General features: G+C 34.5%; 2 protein-coding genes across 3 annotated transcripts in view; one reads left to right on the forward strand and one right to left on the reverse strand.

The window, feature by feature from the left end:
- Positions 1 to 11,718, forward strand: part of cdm (importin-13-like protein cdm) — a 32,445-nt gene extending 20,727 nt beyond the window's left edge. For both annotated transcript variants that reach the window (XM_074172548.1, XM_074172551.1), the window contains 8 exons: positions 57 to 221; positions 281 to 463; positions 4,397 to 4,534; positions 4,594 to 4,825; positions 7,958 to 8,110; positions 8,169 to 8,343; positions 8,403 to 8,499; positions 10,353 to 11,718. In XM_074172548.1, coding sequence (XP_074028649.1) covers positions 57 to 221; positions 281 to 463; positions 4,397 to 4,534; positions 4,594 to 4,825; positions 7,958 to 8,110; positions 8,169 to 8,343; positions 8,403 to 8,484 — 1,128 coding nt within the window. In that variant the 3' untranslated portion in view covers positions 8,485 to 8,499; positions 10,353 to 11,718. The remainder of the gene's footprint in view (positions 1 to 56; positions 222 to 280; positions 464 to 4,396; positions 4,535 to 4,593; positions 4,826 to 7,957; positions 8,111 to 8,168; positions 8,344 to 8,402; positions 8,500 to 10,352) is intronic.
- Positions 11,719 to 13,636: 1,918 nt separating this feature from the next.
- LOC111506151 (pre-mRNA-splicing factor ISY1 homolog) lies at positions 13,637 to 17,718 on the reverse strand. The gene is made up of 5 exons (XM_074172567.1): positions 17,582 to 17,718; positions 16,701 to 17,068; positions 15,730 to 15,879; positions 15,168 to 15,277; positions 13,637 to 13,928 (listed from the first exon to the last, which is right to left on the reverse strand). The coding sequence occupies exons 1-5, from the start codon at positions 17,605 to 17,607 to the stop codon at positions 13,764 to 13,766; spliced, it is 819 nt and encodes a 272-aa protein (XP_074028668.1). The 5' UTR covers positions 17,608 to 17,718; the 3' UTR covers positions 13,637 to 13,763.
- Positions 17,719 to 18,641: the final 923 nt, after the last annotated feature.

The following is an 18,641-nucleotide window of genomic DNA, read 5'->3' on the forward strand; positions in this document are numbered from 1 at the left end:
CCTGAGGTTTATGAAGGTTTTTAGTTTTTTCACCGATTTTTTTATCTCTTGCTTAGAATATTCTCTCTAATGGCAACTTGAAGTTGGCGGAACGACGAAGACTGATGTGTATAGTAGGACAGGTGCTGAGTACGTTACCAATAGATAAGATAATGAACTACCTGAATGTGATAATATCCCCGTCTTTGGAAGAGTTGAATAAGTTAGTCAACGAAGAACCTGTGAGTACTTGCTCTCTCATACCTTTGAGTAAAATGTAATGTATGTTTTCTGGTTTCAGTCTCCCAGTGTAAATAATTCCCTAATGACAAGACTGAAATTAGTATCGGCCTTGTTCTCTTCCCTGTACATAGAGAATAAAGAAGCAGGACAGGAACAACCTGTTCTTGTTGTGATGCAAAAGACGATGCCACTATTTCAAATGATTGCAGAAAAACATCGATGGAGCATAGATATTATAGAGGTAAGAGTGTATCAATAACAATTATAATAATAATTATTAAGTACGAGGGTTGCCTTTTATGTTTCGGGATTTGGCAACTCTAGTGTTGCAATCTGACAACTGACAGCTCTATGACAGCGCTATTTGTGTTGTTTACAGTAACTTAAAAGATTCATCTCTGCCCAAAAATAGACTTAAATCGTGAAAATTTACGTGCGATTATTTTTTACGACTTTCGACGTGGCTTAACTCAGCAACAGTGCATGGATGAACTTAATTCAATTTTTGGCGATGAAGCTCCATCAAGGACCAGTGTTTATCGATGGTATGGTGAATTCAATCGTAGTCGTAGTTCACTCCAAGACGAATTTCGTGAAGGCCGTCCAAAATCAATTGTTGTTCCGAAAACCATTGATGCTGTGCGCGAACTGATATTGTAAGATCGTCATGTGACCTATCGTGGGATTGAGACAACCTTAGGCATTAGTGGGACCAGCATACATTCAATATTACATAAACATTTGACTGTCAAAAAAATTTGTTCTCGTTGGATCCCACACAATTTGTCAATCGCTCAAATATGGCCTCGTGTCGATTGGTCGAAGGAAATGCTAAAAAAATACGATCGCCGTGCTTCGAAACACGTCTATGACATCGTGGCACGTGATGAATCGTTGATTTACGCGTATGAGTCCGAAAGTAAACAGCAGTCGACTGTATAGGTGTCAAATCCAACAAAAGTTGTTCACGCATGAAGCACTTCCAAGCAAATGGTCGCCTGTTTTTTCGGAAAAACTGGACATGTCGCAACCGTACCACTAGAACAACGTAGAACAGTCAATTCTGAGTGGTACACAACCATTTGTTTGCCAGTTGTCTTCCACGAAATCAGGAAAACCAACTGCCGAAGACGGATCACTCTTCACCACGACAATGCGAGCTCTCACACATCGGCTCAAACAACTGCATTTTTGAGCACCCAAAACATCGATTTGATGAGTCATCCGCCGTATAGTCCTGACTTGGCACCGAATGACTTCTTTTTATTCCCGCACATTGAAAACAAACTGAGAGGTCAACGTTTTTCGACACCTGAAGAAGCCGTTGCTGCATTCAGAATGCATGTTTTGGTGATACCTCAATCAGAGTGGCAAAAGTGCTTCAACAATTGGTTCAAACGCATGCAAAAGTGTATAGATTTTCATGGGGAATATTTTGAAAAACAATAAAGTGATTTACGATGATTAATATTTGTTTTTGTTCTCTAATCCTGTAAAATAAAAGGCAACTCCCATATTTAACAATATTTACTTTGTCAGGTGTAAACAAAATTTTTACAGAAGAAAGGTGAGCATGAAAATACAGGATCTGTCTCTATGAATGTTAAATACTTATCTAATTAAGTATGTTGAGATCCAGTGAAATCATCTGAAAATGTATTGAACTTTCCATTACTTTTCTTTGTACTGAAGTAGATGTCAAGTTTCTTAATTCCATTAATTTTCCACAACAAACACTTTTTACCGTTTTTAATACTCTTTCAATTCATTACTGCCTGTTTTGAAAATATGATAATTTATTCACAGTAGCATTCGACACCGCAAAATACAAATTAGTGTGAATGACTTTATACTTATTCAAGTCATTTTTGATTTTACGAGGTCCGGCTAGTAAATAACGAGACTGGTTACGAAAAAAAGTTTTATTATAGAAATTATTCTACATTCGAATGCTCCCCTTCAATATACCCCCCTCCCCTTGCCACACACCTTTCCACACTTTTTTTCCAATGATTGAAGCAGAGCTGGAGGTCTTCTTTGGTGAGGACCTTTAGAAGCTCTACCGTTTTTTGCTTTGCCGCTCCCATCGACTCAAATCGGATCCCTTTCGAAGCAGATTTTATCTATGGAAACAAAAAAAAGTCGCACGGTGCCAAATCTGGCGAGTACGGCGCGTGTTCGAGCACTGGAGTGCGTTTATCGGCCAAATCCACGAGTTGTTCTTCCACAACTCGGGCCGTTTCTCACAAACTCGTTCTCTTAGTGTTGTCAAAACTGACAAATAGTAAGTCTAGTTGACAGTCTGAACCTCTGGAACCCATTCAGTCGTCACGATATCGTTAATGTCGGAAAAAACGATCAACATTGCCCAAAATCGCCATTTTTTGGCGATTTTGGGCGATTCAGGCGTCTTCCAATGCATCAATTGCTACCTTGTTTAAACATCGTATTAAAAAATCCACGTTTCGACGCAAGTATAAATGTTTTTCATCAGTCCAGGATCTTCTAACCTTTCAAAGAAATCTGAACAGGCCTGTTGACGCAAGAGCTTCTGGTCAGGAGTCAGATTTTTTGACACCAACTTCGCACAGACTTTTGTCATGTTTAATTCCTCGTGTAAAGTTTTTCTAACCGTTTCTTTATCGGTGTTTACAGCTAGAGCCGGATTAACCTTAAGGCAGAGTAGGCGACTGCCTAGGGGCCCAGGATCGACAGGGGCCCACTGCAGTTCGCAAAAAAAAGTTTTATAGATCGAAAATGATAATCAACAATACTATTCTTTTTTTTTTTCAACGCATGTAACACTTTATACATACAGAACCATCTAGTATCTAATATTAGAACTAATATAATCCTTCGGACCGCAACTGGACTTCATTCACGTTGGGGGAATCCCCGATTCGTTGGGTGCGTTCTGTAAGCTTTCGTAGCGTGATAATAATTTGTAGCGTAATAATTCCGAAACTTTCGAAATACGTTAATTACAATATTTGAGTTTTGAGATTGTAGGGTAAATTTAAAAAAGTTTTAGTGTGCTCCGTGTTTGAAGACTTACGATTTTCACATGCATCAAAAGTATTTAAAAAATTCGGAACGCAGCTTGTAGGCGGAGCTGTGTGAGTTTTCGAATTTTTGAGTTGTCATAACTTTGTTTATAATGAATATTTTCTCATGAAATTTTGGTCACACCTATTTAGAGGCACTCTGAATACAGTGGCGTAGTGATCGTTAATAAAAAAATCCCGATTTTCGACCAAGAAAATAATATCGTAGTATGCCCTGAAACTTTAATAAACATTTCAAATTTTGTCCCAAGGTAGACCTTTCAGTACTTGACATTTAAAAAAAAATTATTAAAATCGGTTTACAACTTCAAATTTTAGGGGGGTGTTTCCATTAAAAATGGGTCACACTGTAGAAAACACCTAGGCTTAGGGCGGAATCAAACGTACGAGTACTCTATGCGTGGGCGGCGCGGGTAACTCTGTACTAACACGCAGTCAACCCGCGTTGAGCACGCATACAGCCTGCGTATGTCTGAACCCGAAGGGGCCCAAAAACTGTATTGCCTACAGGCCCATACAGGGTTAATCCGGCCCTGTTTACAGCCTCGGCAATCATTCGGATGCTCATTCGACAATCTGCACGCACAATTTGGTTGATTTTGGTCACTGTTTCCGTAGTTGAAACAGTGACAGGGCGACCTGGGCGCCGGTCATCTTCAGAGCTCTCTCAGCCTTCACTGAAACGCTTACACCCCTCAAAAACACGCGCACCAGATAGAGAATTGTCCCCATAGACCTCTTGCAACAATTTTAAAAAAAGCGATTTATTTCCAACAAGAGTACCCAGTTACAGGAAATGCTCCCTCTCTGAACGGGAGCCGACCTTTTATATCGGTAACGATCGTTCTAGATTCCTCTAGTGGCCTCTGTTCCCGCCTAGTATTTTCCCGGCGAGTCATGTGTTTGCTGGCTGAGATATCGGTCAGGGCCGATTTGTTTTTCATCACTAATTGAAAATGTTATTACTGTTATTGAAGGATAGACCTCTCACACATACTCATTTATCTTTTTCTCACGATATGTCTTCTGATGGCATGCCCATTGTTTAGTCATTTCACTGGTGGTGTCAGGAGAGATATATTTTAAATTCGCAGTGACTTATTTTTCAGGACTTGAGTTTGGTTTACAAAACTGGCATCACGACTCTCAAAGAAGACTGCAAATCGCTGATTCCAGAAATCTTTAGATTTATATTAACCGTCTATACAGAGTGTCCGCAGTCGAGCATTATAACGGTTGCTAAAACTGTAAGTAGGGTCTCTGGATGTCTCTACATGCATCATAATCATCCACGTTTTTCTTACAGATGTTGATATTGTTCAACTCGGAAGAAGAATTTTTATCAGTTAACCAGCAATTACTTCGAGAAATTGTAAGGACGACACTGCAAATGTGCTCGCAGTACAGCACGAGCAATCAGTTGTCCGAAAAGACAGAAGTGCTTGAAGATTTCTTCATGATGCTGACAGTTCTCACGAAAAAGTGTCCACGGCTTGTAGCTACGTGCGGTATCGACAGTTCAGCGATTTTTCAGTGCGGTAAGTCAACAGCATATGTTGTTCATCTTAAAGTTAAATTAATATGATCTACCATATCGAGAGAAACTAATATCATATATTTTATATGCAGAATAGAATAGAATATAATTTATTCATCATTAAAATATCATACACATATAACATATACATTACTGGTACAACATTTATCAGACTAGTCACACAAACTGAAGAAAAAGCAGCTTATACATTAAAATCTAAAAATTCTTCGACATTGTAAAAGGCATTTTCTAGGAGAAGGTCTATTAAAGCTGTTTTGAATGAATTGTGATTTTCAATATTTCCTAGTAACCTAGTTGCTTTGTTATAACAAATGACTCCTTGATAGGTTGCCGAGTCTTGCCCAAGGGCTAATCGTGAGTAAGGTAGTCTCAGTTTATTTTCTCTGCGAGTATTGTGATCAGATAGATAGATAGATATTTATTGGCTACGTTATATACATGAAATATTTGTAGCAAGTCAAATAGGAACATATTCACACTCGTGTTCTTGAAAAATTCATATAAATATACCCACACACACATATATATACATATACATACACATATACACACATATATACATGTATATAGAAACATACACTGTCGTAAAACAACTAAAACTAATACTTAAAAAATATACAAGTCATTTCAAAAGTTCAGTAGTTGGCGTACTCATATATTCGTCAATCGAATAAAAACAGTTTTGTATTAATAAATTTTTTATTGTCGCTTTAAAGTTTGCTGGTCCTAGTTTCTTAATTTCCGCTGGTAGTTTATTATATATATCCAAATCGAGCGAATTTTTTTTGATATTCCTAGTCTAAACCTCCTATTCAATAGAGAATCGCCATGCCTAGTGTCTAGTGATCATGTCTAGTCTAGTGCCATGTCTAGTGATCATGTATCATACTGTTTTTTGTATGGTGTGATTCATTTCTTTTGATACTCTTAGTTATGATCAGAATATATAAAGATGGTAGTGTTAAAATAGCTAGATCTTTAAAAACTGTCTTGCATGATTGTCTACAATGTATGCCAGCGATACATCTAATTACTTTTTTTGGTTAACAAACACTTTTGTTAGGTATGCTGAGTTTCCCCAGAATATTGACCCATTTGAGATATTAGATTGTACTAATCCGAAATAGGCCAATTTGAGTACTTCTAGAGATACTGTTCCATGTAGTTGTCTTATTATGAAGCAGAGTCTACTCAGTTTTGTTATTAGATAATCTGTGTGTTGTCGCCAAGTTAACTTATGATCAATTACTAATCCTAGATACTTATATTGATTCACCTGCTCTATAGATCTGTGATGTATTTTTATTAGTGAACAATGATCATTAGTAAGATTCTTTTGTTTATAATTCATAAAAACAGTTTCATTTACATTAACAAGTGGACCGTTATTTGTGCACCATTGTGAAATTTCATCAGCAGTTCTATTTGCAGCTTGAACAGAGAGGAGAAGTTCATTTTCTGCTACTATTTCATAGGTATCATCATCATATATTATTGTTTTTTGTGGAGATACACATGAATTTTCAATATCACTCATAAATATTATGAAGAGAAGCGGAGCCAATGTTGAGCCTTGTGGAACTCTTAATGAGACAGAAGCTGGTTGTGATTTTATTTCATCTATTACCACTATTTACGACCTTTGACATAAATATGAAGCTACCCATTCATTGGCTACTCCTCTTATTCCCATTCTATACAGTTTCTCAAGTAATAAACTGTGGTCAACTGTATCGAATGCCCGGGATAGATCAAAGAATAAACCAATTGGAAATTTCTAATCATTGAGGTTTTTGTAGATGATGTCACACATTTCGAATATTATGTTGATTTTTTTAAAGAAATGAACTTTAAACGTTCAAGCCAGTCTCGAATATACCTACATAGTAGGTTGAATGGACTGACGCCTATCAGAAAACAACTACTCCCCTGGCTATTACCACGAAGGGCGTTAAATAAATTGAAGGTCAATTTTGTGTCCGTTCCAAAATTGAAGGTCGACTCTTTCAGTGTATTGCCAATTGCATATGCATGAAATTTTCTGTGGTATTAGCCAGGGTAGTAGTTGTTTTCTGATAGGCGTCAGTTTTTATACTTTCAGTTACAGGATTAACTCCAGATAATACTTTCTGTGGAGAATACTTGAAGTTGCAATAAAAAACTGTGTCATCAAATTGAATATTTTCGTTCCCCTTTCATTTATAGTCACTTTTTAAATGATTTCTATAAAGCCTTGGAAAAGTAGAAGGATTGTACTTCTTTCTTTTCGATACTTTCACCCATTTTTTTTTCTCATCATTTTATCCTTTGGGAACCTGAACTCATTATATGAAATAACTCACTTATAAACCAATGCACTTTCTGTTTTCTTGTGCATTTCCGCACAATCAAAATCAGCACAAGAATGCAACATATTAATATTCAAATATATCTCTAAAACACTTTTAAAACATACACAAACTAAACTTGATGAAAAAACTAATTTTTCCTATGCGAGCTGTCAGCTAAGAAAAAGTTGAAACTCAATGTTGCAAAAACAAGCAGAATGGATCCGATATGACATACATTTTCAATGCCGAATAAACCAATAAATTGTGATATGGGTACTCCATTTTCCTAAGAAAATGAACGATCAATTGAAATTTTCTGTAATTATTCATTAATTCATTCAGAATAAAGCCAGCAAACGAATAAATATACAATAATAAGATATACAAAAAAACGTTCTTTAATTAGATAATTGTAACAGTGGTATTCACACCGAGTTGACAACAATAACAACAAAAATGGCGTCTGTCAAATTGGATGATCAGATCTGTGATTGGATATTAAAAACCAATACACTTGGCAACTCCGCTCTTGACACGATCAATTTTATTGGTCAACAGACACGCGGCCAATTTAAATTCTTACTTTTCGAATTATTCTTTTTTCTGCAAATATAAAGAGATTTTGGGATCGATTAGGCTTGATAAGTATAATATACCCCTAGCTCGATCAGTCTATAAGTAAACCAGTATCATTTTCCATAGCATGAAACAAGCCCATTCCAAAATGAACCCTTCACAAAGCTGGGTAGTAATTAGTGTTGTAACATTACTATTTGTTTCAGCTATTTTATGTCTGATTGTACCGGAAGTACCTACTCTCAAGCAAATTTCCCATTACCTGGTGCAGTTTATATTCACGAGTCGTGAAACGTCTCAAGCCGAGGTCGTGCAGGCCTATGGTGAAAGTCTTCTTCTCCGAATACTAATGAACTTGGGTAAGCAAAGTCGAGATAGATATCCTTGAACGTTTTATTATCGATCACTTTTTTTCAGGGAACACGGCCCCTCGATCTTCTGTAGATATTTTAAGTGATATAATTCTAGCTTTAAATAGAAAATACTGTGATGACTTGAGTAGGTGGTTGAATTCGCTTATGTCTCAAGAAGGTTTTCCGTCTCCCAGGATTAGTGCTAGGCAAAAAGAGATTTTCATCAAAACCGTTATGGAGTAAGGTTTTTTTAGTTTGTAGAAAAATAATGAGTACTTATCTCAGTGTATTTTTTCAGGTCGAAAACAAACAAAAGGAAATTGGCCGAATGTGTGTTAACGTTTACTCTAACCTGCAGGGGTATTATGAAGGATGATTGAAATTAGTATTGAAGGGTGAGTTGAAGAATTAAAAACTGAATTTTCACTGTTTTTAATTTGTTTACTGTAACAAAAGTTGGGTAAATTGAGAGTCGATGCTAACTTCTCGGAGCTCGCTATGAATTGATTTTTTTTCAATAAATTATTTTCTCTTGTTTCAACCCAAATGTTGATGAGATGATTGGCATTAAACAAATAAAATGAATCAGAGAGACCAAATTGAAGTTGATTTTATAGGAAACAGTGCCTAAAGACATGTGTTTTTGTATATCTTTGGACGCCAAGAATACATCCACTACTATTATTGCTTCAATATCATTTTCTTGAATTTCTGAATAATAAACTGAGCTAATAAAAATGCCAGTAGAAGTTACATAAGCTGAAACGTGTTTGAGGTATCAGATGTCTCTGACAATAAAAATACTCACATCTGCAACTGCATACAGGGTGTAACAGAATATAGAAAATTGTAAATATCTCGAAAACGATCACCTCCAGCGTTGTTGAGGAGGTGTACCTTTTTACTTGGAAAAGGTGTGGGAATTAGTATTTTTCATGAAAAGTCTCGAAAATTTACTGTCAAAAATGTTAGGGCAATTTGAAATAAATAATGACAGCGTACGCAGCGCCCTCTAGATGTTACATGAAAATTAATACGAAATTATGATTTCCCAAGTCGAAAAAACCCGGGTAGCGAATTTCGTGTGAATAACTCATTTTTTGCAAGAGTTATTTTCAAAAAGCGAACAAAAAATTCAATTTCAACGCCCCTATCTCCGAAACAAAACATTTTCAGACACAAGCTCATATAGATTTTTTTCTTAAAATTGTCTCAGGAATACGTCACTGGAATATTTTAACGTACTTATGTTACACCCTGTATATATTTTCTTTCTCTTCTTCTTGTAATGTATTGTCCGACTGATTTATCCTTTGCTCTTTTTTGTCTTCGAAGACTTGAACTGCCTTTTGAGTGGCTCTTTAAAAAATCTGTTTAAAATCTGTTTTTCCGTTAATCAGCTGTCGACCCTATACGAACGACAACTCTCAGAAGTTGAGAAACTTGTGCGAGCTGAGGACTAACGAGGTCTTACCTTTTAACGTGTGATTCATTACACGGCTAGAAAACAGTTTTAAATATTATTGTTTTCTCAAACTCTCGAACTTTTTGCAATAGTTCTTGCAGTGATATATAATTGATAGGACAGAACTCAGTACAGAGGAATCATTTTGTAATCACATTAACACAAAACAAATGTGTATTTGTTATTCAAAATTCTGTGCTTGAAGCTTGGAAATCGTTGAATCTTACAACTCGCAAAAACTGAATGTTTCAGATATTTTTCCAGAGACACAATATCATACTTTAGTCATCTAACTGTCTTTTGTTTTGTAAAAGCTACAGATAGAAAGAAAGTTATTGACCATTTGGAGGTTATTGTAATGGTTAATAAACTTTCTATCTACGTATTTTACTCTTAGGGAGAGAACAAAACACAGTTTTCAATACTCAATTTTTGTACTTTATTAGAATAGAATAGAATAGTTTATTGGTGCTGTTTAACATACAGTTTAACACAAGTCAAAATGAATATAAATAAAATAAACTAAAATTACAATGTATAAAACACATTTATATAATTTACACGTTAAAAATCTTTTGTTATCTAAAATACAAGTACAAGTGTCAGTCCATATCAATAATGATGGTACTGTTGAGATATTCGTCAAAATTATAAAAAGCCTTACTGGTCAAATAATTTTTTAAAACTATTTTCATTGTTCATGTCAAACCACTATGAACCACCATTAGTAACTAGTGTAACGATAATATTGTTGAAATAATTACCGATTTTTTCTTCTTTCAGTTCAAGCGGTATGAGTATTCCATCATCGTCATCCATGTACCCATAGTAATCGGCGTCGATGTCTTTCATCAGTTCCGCTGTAGTCTTTCGGGGAGGAGGCGGGGGCTCTTGTTCAAACAACTTGCGAACCCCTGTTTTCGGGAATAAAAAATTGATTTCAACGTATACTTCCCACATGTTATTTATCAATTTAGTGCATATTTTACTTTTATCCCAACTCCAGTCATATGTTGATCTTCCTCAGGAAATATTGATTTAAAAATAGATATATATCTTGCATGATGAAAGTTTGTCCAGAATAATTTGAAATTGTGTGTCTTTACTCCATTTTATTTGATTACAGGGTTTTTCAAATTCGTTACATGAATACTGTAATTAAAATTCGCTGACGATTTTATTTTCAATATTAGAACCTAAAACTAGTATTATGTATGTTATAAAACATACATTTTTGTTGAATATGAAAGACAGGTTACAAGGTCTTTCTTTGCAATTGTCATTAAAACTATAAGCACTCTGAGAAATCCAAATATTTAAGAATAATTATGATTTTTACCATACCATTCAAGTCTGAAGTTGAAAGTTAAACAATACTAACTTTAAAAAATTTGTATGAATTCCAATGACAAGGTGTTATTTTTAATTTATGATATTTGATAATTATGATAATTTTGTCTTGTATGTTCCTTTTAGAAGGGGTTTAATTTTCCACGATTTGCAGGGAGGAAATCCAATTGAAAGGCTATTTGAAAAACCCTGTTAAGAGCACTGAGCCACTGAATTCATTGCATTGAAAAACTATTGACAAATATCTTGGCAATATTTTTTCAACTTGTTAGAGTTCAACTTTATGTACACTGAAGTGGTTTAGTGAAAAAGCAATGGAAACGACATTCGATTCTCAAGTTTATTTTGTGAACTCCACCAATAATTTGGGTGAGACAAAAAACAGCATTATATTTTAAAGAATGTCCAGTATAAAAGTTGAAAATTCATCATCATCTGAAATTTATTATCATCCAATGTTGTTGGAGTTTCATAATTTTCATTCTTAGATCGCTATACATGAACGTCTCTGTGATCGTAGTGGGAGATGATCTCGACTTTATTTCATGTATGTTTATTGAATTTTTTATTATATTTGCTCAAACTAGGTGGAATTTTCAAGTTGCACTAACCTAGGTTTTACAATAATTTTTGTGTATACGCCAATATTTATTAAAAAAATTTCACTGTAAATTGACCATTCATTAAACTGAGTTTCAACCTGTAATTTTTTAGATTGTTGTGTACTTGTTTTGATATATTATTATTTATTTGTTATCTTGAAATACTGTATTTTTCCAAGTAAAATTTTATTTCCAGATGTTTTTATTTTATTTCTCTCCTAGGAATTTTAATAAAAGGAAAATACTTTTGAAGTTCCCCAGATTGAAATTGAACTGAGAACCTTATCCTGACTTTTTACATAAAAACCCATGTCTATAGTCGATTTCCTTAGGCCCTTGAGTAATAGAATCATTTTCGAATAGCTGTTCCATAGAGGTACATAATTGAGCTGATTTCTTGCAAAAATATCGCAAACATCCCAAGAAAATATACTTGTTCGTTACTTCAATTTCTTCTGAAATATAAATAGAAATATTCAAAATGTTTTACTTCTTTGTGCCGTTAGATGGCGCTGCTTGTAGCACACTGTCTTTTACGTTGTTCGAAGAAATAAGGTAAATTACGCCTCAGATTGGTTAACAATCAGTCGAAAGGGTAGGGGAGCTGGACTCCAAACCTGAAAGAAATGAAGATGACATTCTGATGGGTTTACAGCCCATTTGTCTCTCCGACAAACATCAGCTGAAAGGGTAAGAGAGCCAGGCTCCAAACTGAACGAAACGAGAACGACTGTCCTCATGGGACAACAGCTGCCAGTTGAAAGGCAAGTGAGTCACGCTCCAATCCGACCGAAGCCAAGATGGCTGTCGATGGGTTAACAGCTTATCGGGCGGGTGGGCCAGCAACCAAATCCAATTTGACATTAGTGACAAGACTTCAATTTGTCTTGAGTGATGAAAATATTCAGAATTTGCAGAGATGAATTTTAAATTCAGTTAATTTTTTTTCGATGTCGTTAGATGGCGCCACTTGTATCACGTCCCCTTCTGCTTAGTTCCAAGAAATAAGGTAAATTACGCCTTAGATGGGTTAACAGCTCATCGGGTGGGTGGGCCACTAACCAAATCGATTTTGATGTCGATGACCAGGCAGAAGATTAATATTTTGAAATCTAGAATTTTGTTGACAAATTATAATGATTGTGTTTTGCATTCAAAGTGAAATCCTCTCTCCCTGCTATATAAAATTACTAAAAGGAAACCTTTATCTTTGTTTATAATGTTCAAAACTACACATTGAATAGCAAGTTGTAAGTGGTGTCATCTATTGGCAAAAGTGAAAAGCTTAAATTTTCAGGTTTTTCTAGCATTTGTTCATAGTTTCGGAAAAATTGTAAATAACACATTAGCTGGAATTTTGTTCATTGGACATCTTTAGATACGGTCATTTGTAAACCATTGTATTTTACTTATTTTCAAGACATAAAGTTAAATTACACTTTAGATAGCTTAACAGCTCATCAGGACAGAAGGACTCATATTTTGAAATCCAGAATTTCTTCGAGAAAATTATGATGATCATTTGCATTCAATGTTGCAACATCACTCCTCCGCTTTTTAAAAAATCGCTAGAACCTCAAGTTGTTGTCTTTATTTATAATGTGCAACCACGCATTGAATAGCGAGTTGTAGGTGGTGCCATCTATTGGCAAAAGAGAAAAGTTGAAATTTTCAGGTTTTTTCAGCATTTGCTCATAATTTTGGAAGAGTCGCTGATGACATCAGCTGAAATTTTGTTTGTTTGAACACCGTTAAATGGCGTCATTTCTAACACACCCGTACTTTACTTAAAAAACGAAGACATTAGTCAGTCCAAACTTCAAAAAGTTTTCTTCCTAACCTCAAATTATCAAAAGTCTTTCAAATGAACTTTGACTGAAATTTAGTGGAACTATTAAAGTCGTAGATCATGAATTATTTTGAAACTTTTACCTTTTTTTTCTTATGATTCGGAAGCATGCAGGACTTTCACGGAGGAAGGTTGAGCTCAAACTCAATTAGTGTCAAGAAATGTCTTATATTGAATAAATGAATGAACAGCCTGTTCATTCATTTATTCCATTTCTTCTATTTGAGTAATTGCTAACAATATTTGTCAGGATCAGAATGAATCACTTTCTTATGGAAATAATATATTTTAACATTTACAATAAAAACCAAAGACTTGATAATACAACATTGACTTTGATTTTTTATTTCTTCGAAAAACAGAATTCCCTTAGTGTCTATTCGGTATGTGCCGTTACGACGGGGTCTCATCTCCAATCCCGTATTTTGCCATCAGCTCCAGTTTCCTTCTTTTCAAAAGGGCTTGCTCGATATCTTGTTGTGAAGGTACAGGTACATGCGCAACAAACCTTTTTTGTGAGCCATCTTGGATAGTGTCAACGGTATTCTCCTCATCGGACTGAAAAAATCAATGATCAGTAACCGAATCCCAAGCAAACTTGGTTGTTGAAGACACATTTTTCACAATACCTCAAACTAATGTCACTCCCAATGAAATCATTCAAAAATTATAGATCACGAGCAACACAGATGTATACTGTATCCTAATGTAAGAGATCTGTTCAAAAAATAGGTAAATTTTCCTTTTTCTCAAAGAATAATCATTTATTTATCAATTTCTATTTTGTCCCCCCTTCAAAGTACCCCCTGTCGGATATAATACACTTGTGCCAGTATTTTTTCCAATCCTCCAAGCGGTTCTGATATGCACTTTTTGGTATCCTTGAGCTCTCTCAGAGATTTGATGTTGACGTTCTCAGCAACTTCTCTGATAGTAATTTGACGATTCTTCATAACAATTTTCATCACTTTCTTAAATTTTTTATCGGTGTGCCAAGGTGAGCGTCATCATTCACATCTTTTCGACCTTCTGTGAGAAGCTTGTACCACTTGTAAACATTTTTATGAGTCTGAGCAGACTCACCGTGTGCCATTGTCAACGTTTCAAGTGTTTTTGAGTACTTAATTAAATTTTTTACATAAAATTTGATGCATATTCTTTGATCCGCTTTTTTCAATAGAAGAAATCGCCAAACAATCAAAACACTTCTAATGTTTATGCCTCTGTCCAATAAACATGCTAAACAGCTGAAACTGTAAACATATGTCCGAAACAAGTGTACCAACCCAAAAAAATCGCTAATCGAATGTTTATAGCCTGCGAAATTGAAACATTCACAGTTATTTTTTGAACAGACCTCGTAAATATAATTTTGTCTCGAAATGGTAGTTTTCAAAATAGGATTCTCAAAAAATACATGTCTAACATTACTTGATCATAAACATTACTGTCAAATGCTAAATTGTTGAGTCAATATCAATTTTTATAAATTGTTAACTGGTTTTCTGCATCAGGAAATACCAAAAGTTTGTTGTTCATTCTTTGTATACCCAGAAAGTTATTTTTTTGTTATCATTGGATATAATCTATTTGAAAATAAAATAGTTTACATTCAGTTAGGGAATTATCTGTAGCAACAAGGCTTTATAAAAGAACTAATAAATCCTTAAAATTATAGGAAATTTTGATTTTAAGGTTATTCAAATTCAAAGGAGTCCCACAAATTTTGTCTCTTTTTATTACATAAGCTGAAAAATGTTTAAGGTATCAGATTCTTCTGACAATAAAAATACTCACATCTGCAACTGCATATATATTTTCTTCCTCTTCTTCTTGTTCTGTATTTTCCGACTGATTTATCCTTTGCTCTTTTTTGTCCTTCCAGGCTTGAACTGCCTTTTGAATGGCTAAAAAACAGTATTAAATATTATTGTTTTTTCAAATTCTCAAACTTTTTGCAATAGTTCTTGCAGATATATATAATTGATCGGACAGAACTCAGTATCAACAGAAAACAAATGTGTATTTATTATTTGAAATTCTGTACTTGAAGCTTGGAAATCGTTGAATCTTACAACTCACAAAAACTGAATGTTTCAAATATTTTTCCACAGCCACAATATCATACTTGAGTCATCTAAATGTCTTTTGTTTTGTAAAGGCTGCAGAGAGAAAGAAAGTTATTTCCCATTTGGAGGTTATTGTAATGGTTACAAAAATTTCTATATACATATTTTACTCTCAGAGAAAGAACAAAACACAGTTTTCATTTCTAATTTTTGTACTTCATGGTTTATGTCGAACTACTATGAACCACCATTAGTAAATAGTGTAACTATAATATTGATAAAATAATTACCAATTTTTTCTGCTTTCTGTTCAAGCGGTATGAGAATTCCATCATCGTCATCCATGTACCCATAGTAATCTGCATCAATGTCTTTCATCAGTTCCGCTGTAGTCTTTCGGGGAGGAGGCGGCGGCTCTTGTTCAAACAACTCGCGAACCCCTGTTTAGGAAAATAAAAAATGTTATGATTTCAACGTACACTTCCACATGTAATTTATCGACTTGGTGCATATTCTACTTTTATCAAAACTCGAATCACACGTTGATCTTCCTCAGGAAATACTGATTTTTAATAGATAAATCTTGCATGATGAAAGTTTCTCCAGAATAATTTGAAATTGTATGTCTTTACTCCACTTCATCTGATTACGTGGTTTTTCAAATTCGTTATATGAATAATGTGTAATTAAAATTCATTGACGATTTTATTTTCAATGCTAGAACCTAAACTGGGATTATGTATGTTATACAACAAACATTTTTGTCGAATATGAAATATAAGTAACAAGGGATTTCTTTGCAATTGTCATTAAAATCATTACTACTCTGAAAAATCGAAATATTCAATTATTACAAAGCCTAATTTTATTACTATTATGATAAAATATGTTGAAAAAATGTAATTCTTCACATTAAATGGTTGTTCAATCAAAATGACCATTTTTCATTTATTTTTTTTCTTTCTTCAAGTCGTAACATGAAAATATTCAAACTACTATGTGAACACTTCAATTATTGAAATAACCAGATATGGTCTTGTCAAAAAGTGTATGCTCAATTAGAGTTCTACGACCAAATACAATTGGGAATCTCTGTCTTAGTAGAAGACTACTCTTTGATATTTCTTTGAATCAAAAAACACATCCAAGTCTTTGACTGTGCCATACTGTATTAATAAGTTATTTACAATACTGTAGGGGTGTTGAATATATGTCTTCTAAATTGCATTTAGAAAATTAAGAATCATTGGTGCTTCCTTACCTGGCAATTCTTTCGCAGCACCGAAATACTTGTAACCCCTATTCCCTGGAACCTCTTTTCCTTCATGATCCAGCATACGAGGCCCCACTCTCTGATAATCTGGTCCTCCCAGCTCTTTAATCTGATCCTCCCAGTGGCGCTTCTCTCGAAGAAGTTTGTTAATTTCATCATTCAGGTCTCTTATTCGAAATTCTCCAAGACCCGCATTTTGGATTTGAGCAACTTTCTTGGCAATTTCTCTAATGATCTGCATTCGCCACTTTTCACAAGCATATAAACTTTTACATTCCGATGCTAGGTAAGGCCTCCTTTTTTTGTGCTTTTCTGTTTCTCCCAACTGAGCTGCTCTCCATCTGGCTAAGGTGGTCCTGAAATCAATTGGAAAATAACAACGAGTACTTATTCATTCCTAAGAAACTACAACAGATACAGGGAATGTATACAAGAAAATTTCATTTATCAATATATAATTTCAAAAGCTATTTCAGAATTGGTCTGATTGCAAACAAAAATAAAGAAGTATAATGATATACATTTCTCCAGCAAATAGTTCTTTAATGCCAATTTGAATTTAACAGTATTGGGGAAATGTTTGCCATTCAATTCATTATAGACAATTATTCCTCTGTAAATTAAAGATATTCTGAAAAACAGATTTTTGTAAATAGCAGATTTGAGATCTTCTGTTAACAGATAATTGTCTTGTTTGATGTACATGTATATTTTTATTTTTATCGACCTTTTTTGGGTACCCAAAAGAGGTCGATAAATACTTGATTTTCGTCCACAAAAAAAGACTTTCATTGAATACATTTCTATGTTCTGTAAATTTTATAGTGGAATAAAGTATATAAATTAGAAAGGAAGTATTGAAAACTTACATAGCCTTCTCAGCGTTACGTGCCATTTAATTTCGTCTTTTCAGGCACTAATTGTAACAAAACTATTTTTACTTCTATACGGTGACACAATGGTGACTTATGTTTCGTCTTCTTTTTTTTCCCAGTAATGGCTTCAGCTGCCAGGGCTATCCAGCCATGAAGTTTTGTTTACGAATGACAGTATGACGTTCTCTTCTTCTTTTTCCTTCAATGGTATCAGCTGCCAGAGCTAGCCAGCCAGGAGATATGGTTTAGTTATGTCAAATTGAGCTGCAATCCCTTATACCAAGAGAGGGCGCTGTAAATGCCAATATGTCTGTTTTATTAGCGAACAAATATTTATCTGACCTTCACATTTGGCTCATTTGAAAATACTCCAACACCTTTTCCGAACGTTCTTCGATTTTATACGTTTTAAATTATTTATACAGTGTGTCAAAAATTTCATTTTATTCAATTCTGTGTTATTTTTGAAATTGCAAATCGCTTTAGCTCCTTCATAACTCATTTTCAAATTGATTGCAACATTTGAACCAAACTAAACAAAGAGCGAGTAAAAACGCGGAAGAATTTTAATAAATTCAAAGCGTTTCATAAAATTTCACATTACTACAGAACACCCAATTGATTTTCTATGAAATTAATTTTACTGTAGAACATTTTATATCTATTATTCACTTGTTGAGCAATATATGAAATGTCAAAAGCTGACGAATCTACTCGTGGCGGATAATTGCGGTTGCGCAGTAGTCCTAAAAAAATAAAGCAGACACCAACATCAAAGTTTCCGACAAGAGTAACTGTTTTTATCTATACTGTGACACTACTGTATAAGCGAATACTAGTTTTATCTACACTGACAATACTGCATAGGCAAAAACGATGACAACTTTGTATTTTGTCAGCTCCAGGTGTGTCATTTCAGACGGAGTGAACCGTCTGAATATCTACCTGCCTTCGAAATAGTAGGATTTTCACTGCACCATCTGCAGACAAAGTTCGGAAGCAACTCCACAAACACCCCAGCCAGTGTGAAAGCCAGAATAATAAATATATTTCG

Source organism: Leptinotarsa decemlineata, unplaced genomic scaffold, assembly GCF_025532065.1.
Source record: "Leptinotarsa decemlineata unplaced genomic scaffold, Ldec_3_MD MMD2_P_RNA_scaffold_12, whole genome shotgun sequence".
Lineage (NCBI taxonomy): Eukaryota > Metazoa > Arthropoda > Insecta > Coleoptera > Chrysomelidae > Leptinotarsa > Leptinotarsa decemlineata.

What these genes read in the sequence shown, in the direction of transcription:
- LOC111506151 (XM_074172567.1), bottom strand. Translation starts at nt 17,607, where the DNA reads ATGGCACGTAACGCTGAGAAGGCTAT. An exon ending in TGCTGCGAAAGAATTGCCAG is followed by an intron (nt 15,880 to 16,700) that starts GTAAGGAAGCAC and finishes TTTCCTAAACAG; the next exon opens with GGGTTCGCGAGTTGTTTGAA. An exon ending in ACAGAAAGCAGAAAAAATTG is followed by an intron (nt 15,278 to 15,729) that starts GTAATTATTTTA and finishes ACTGTTTTTTAG; the next exon opens with CCATTCAAAAGGCAGTTCAA.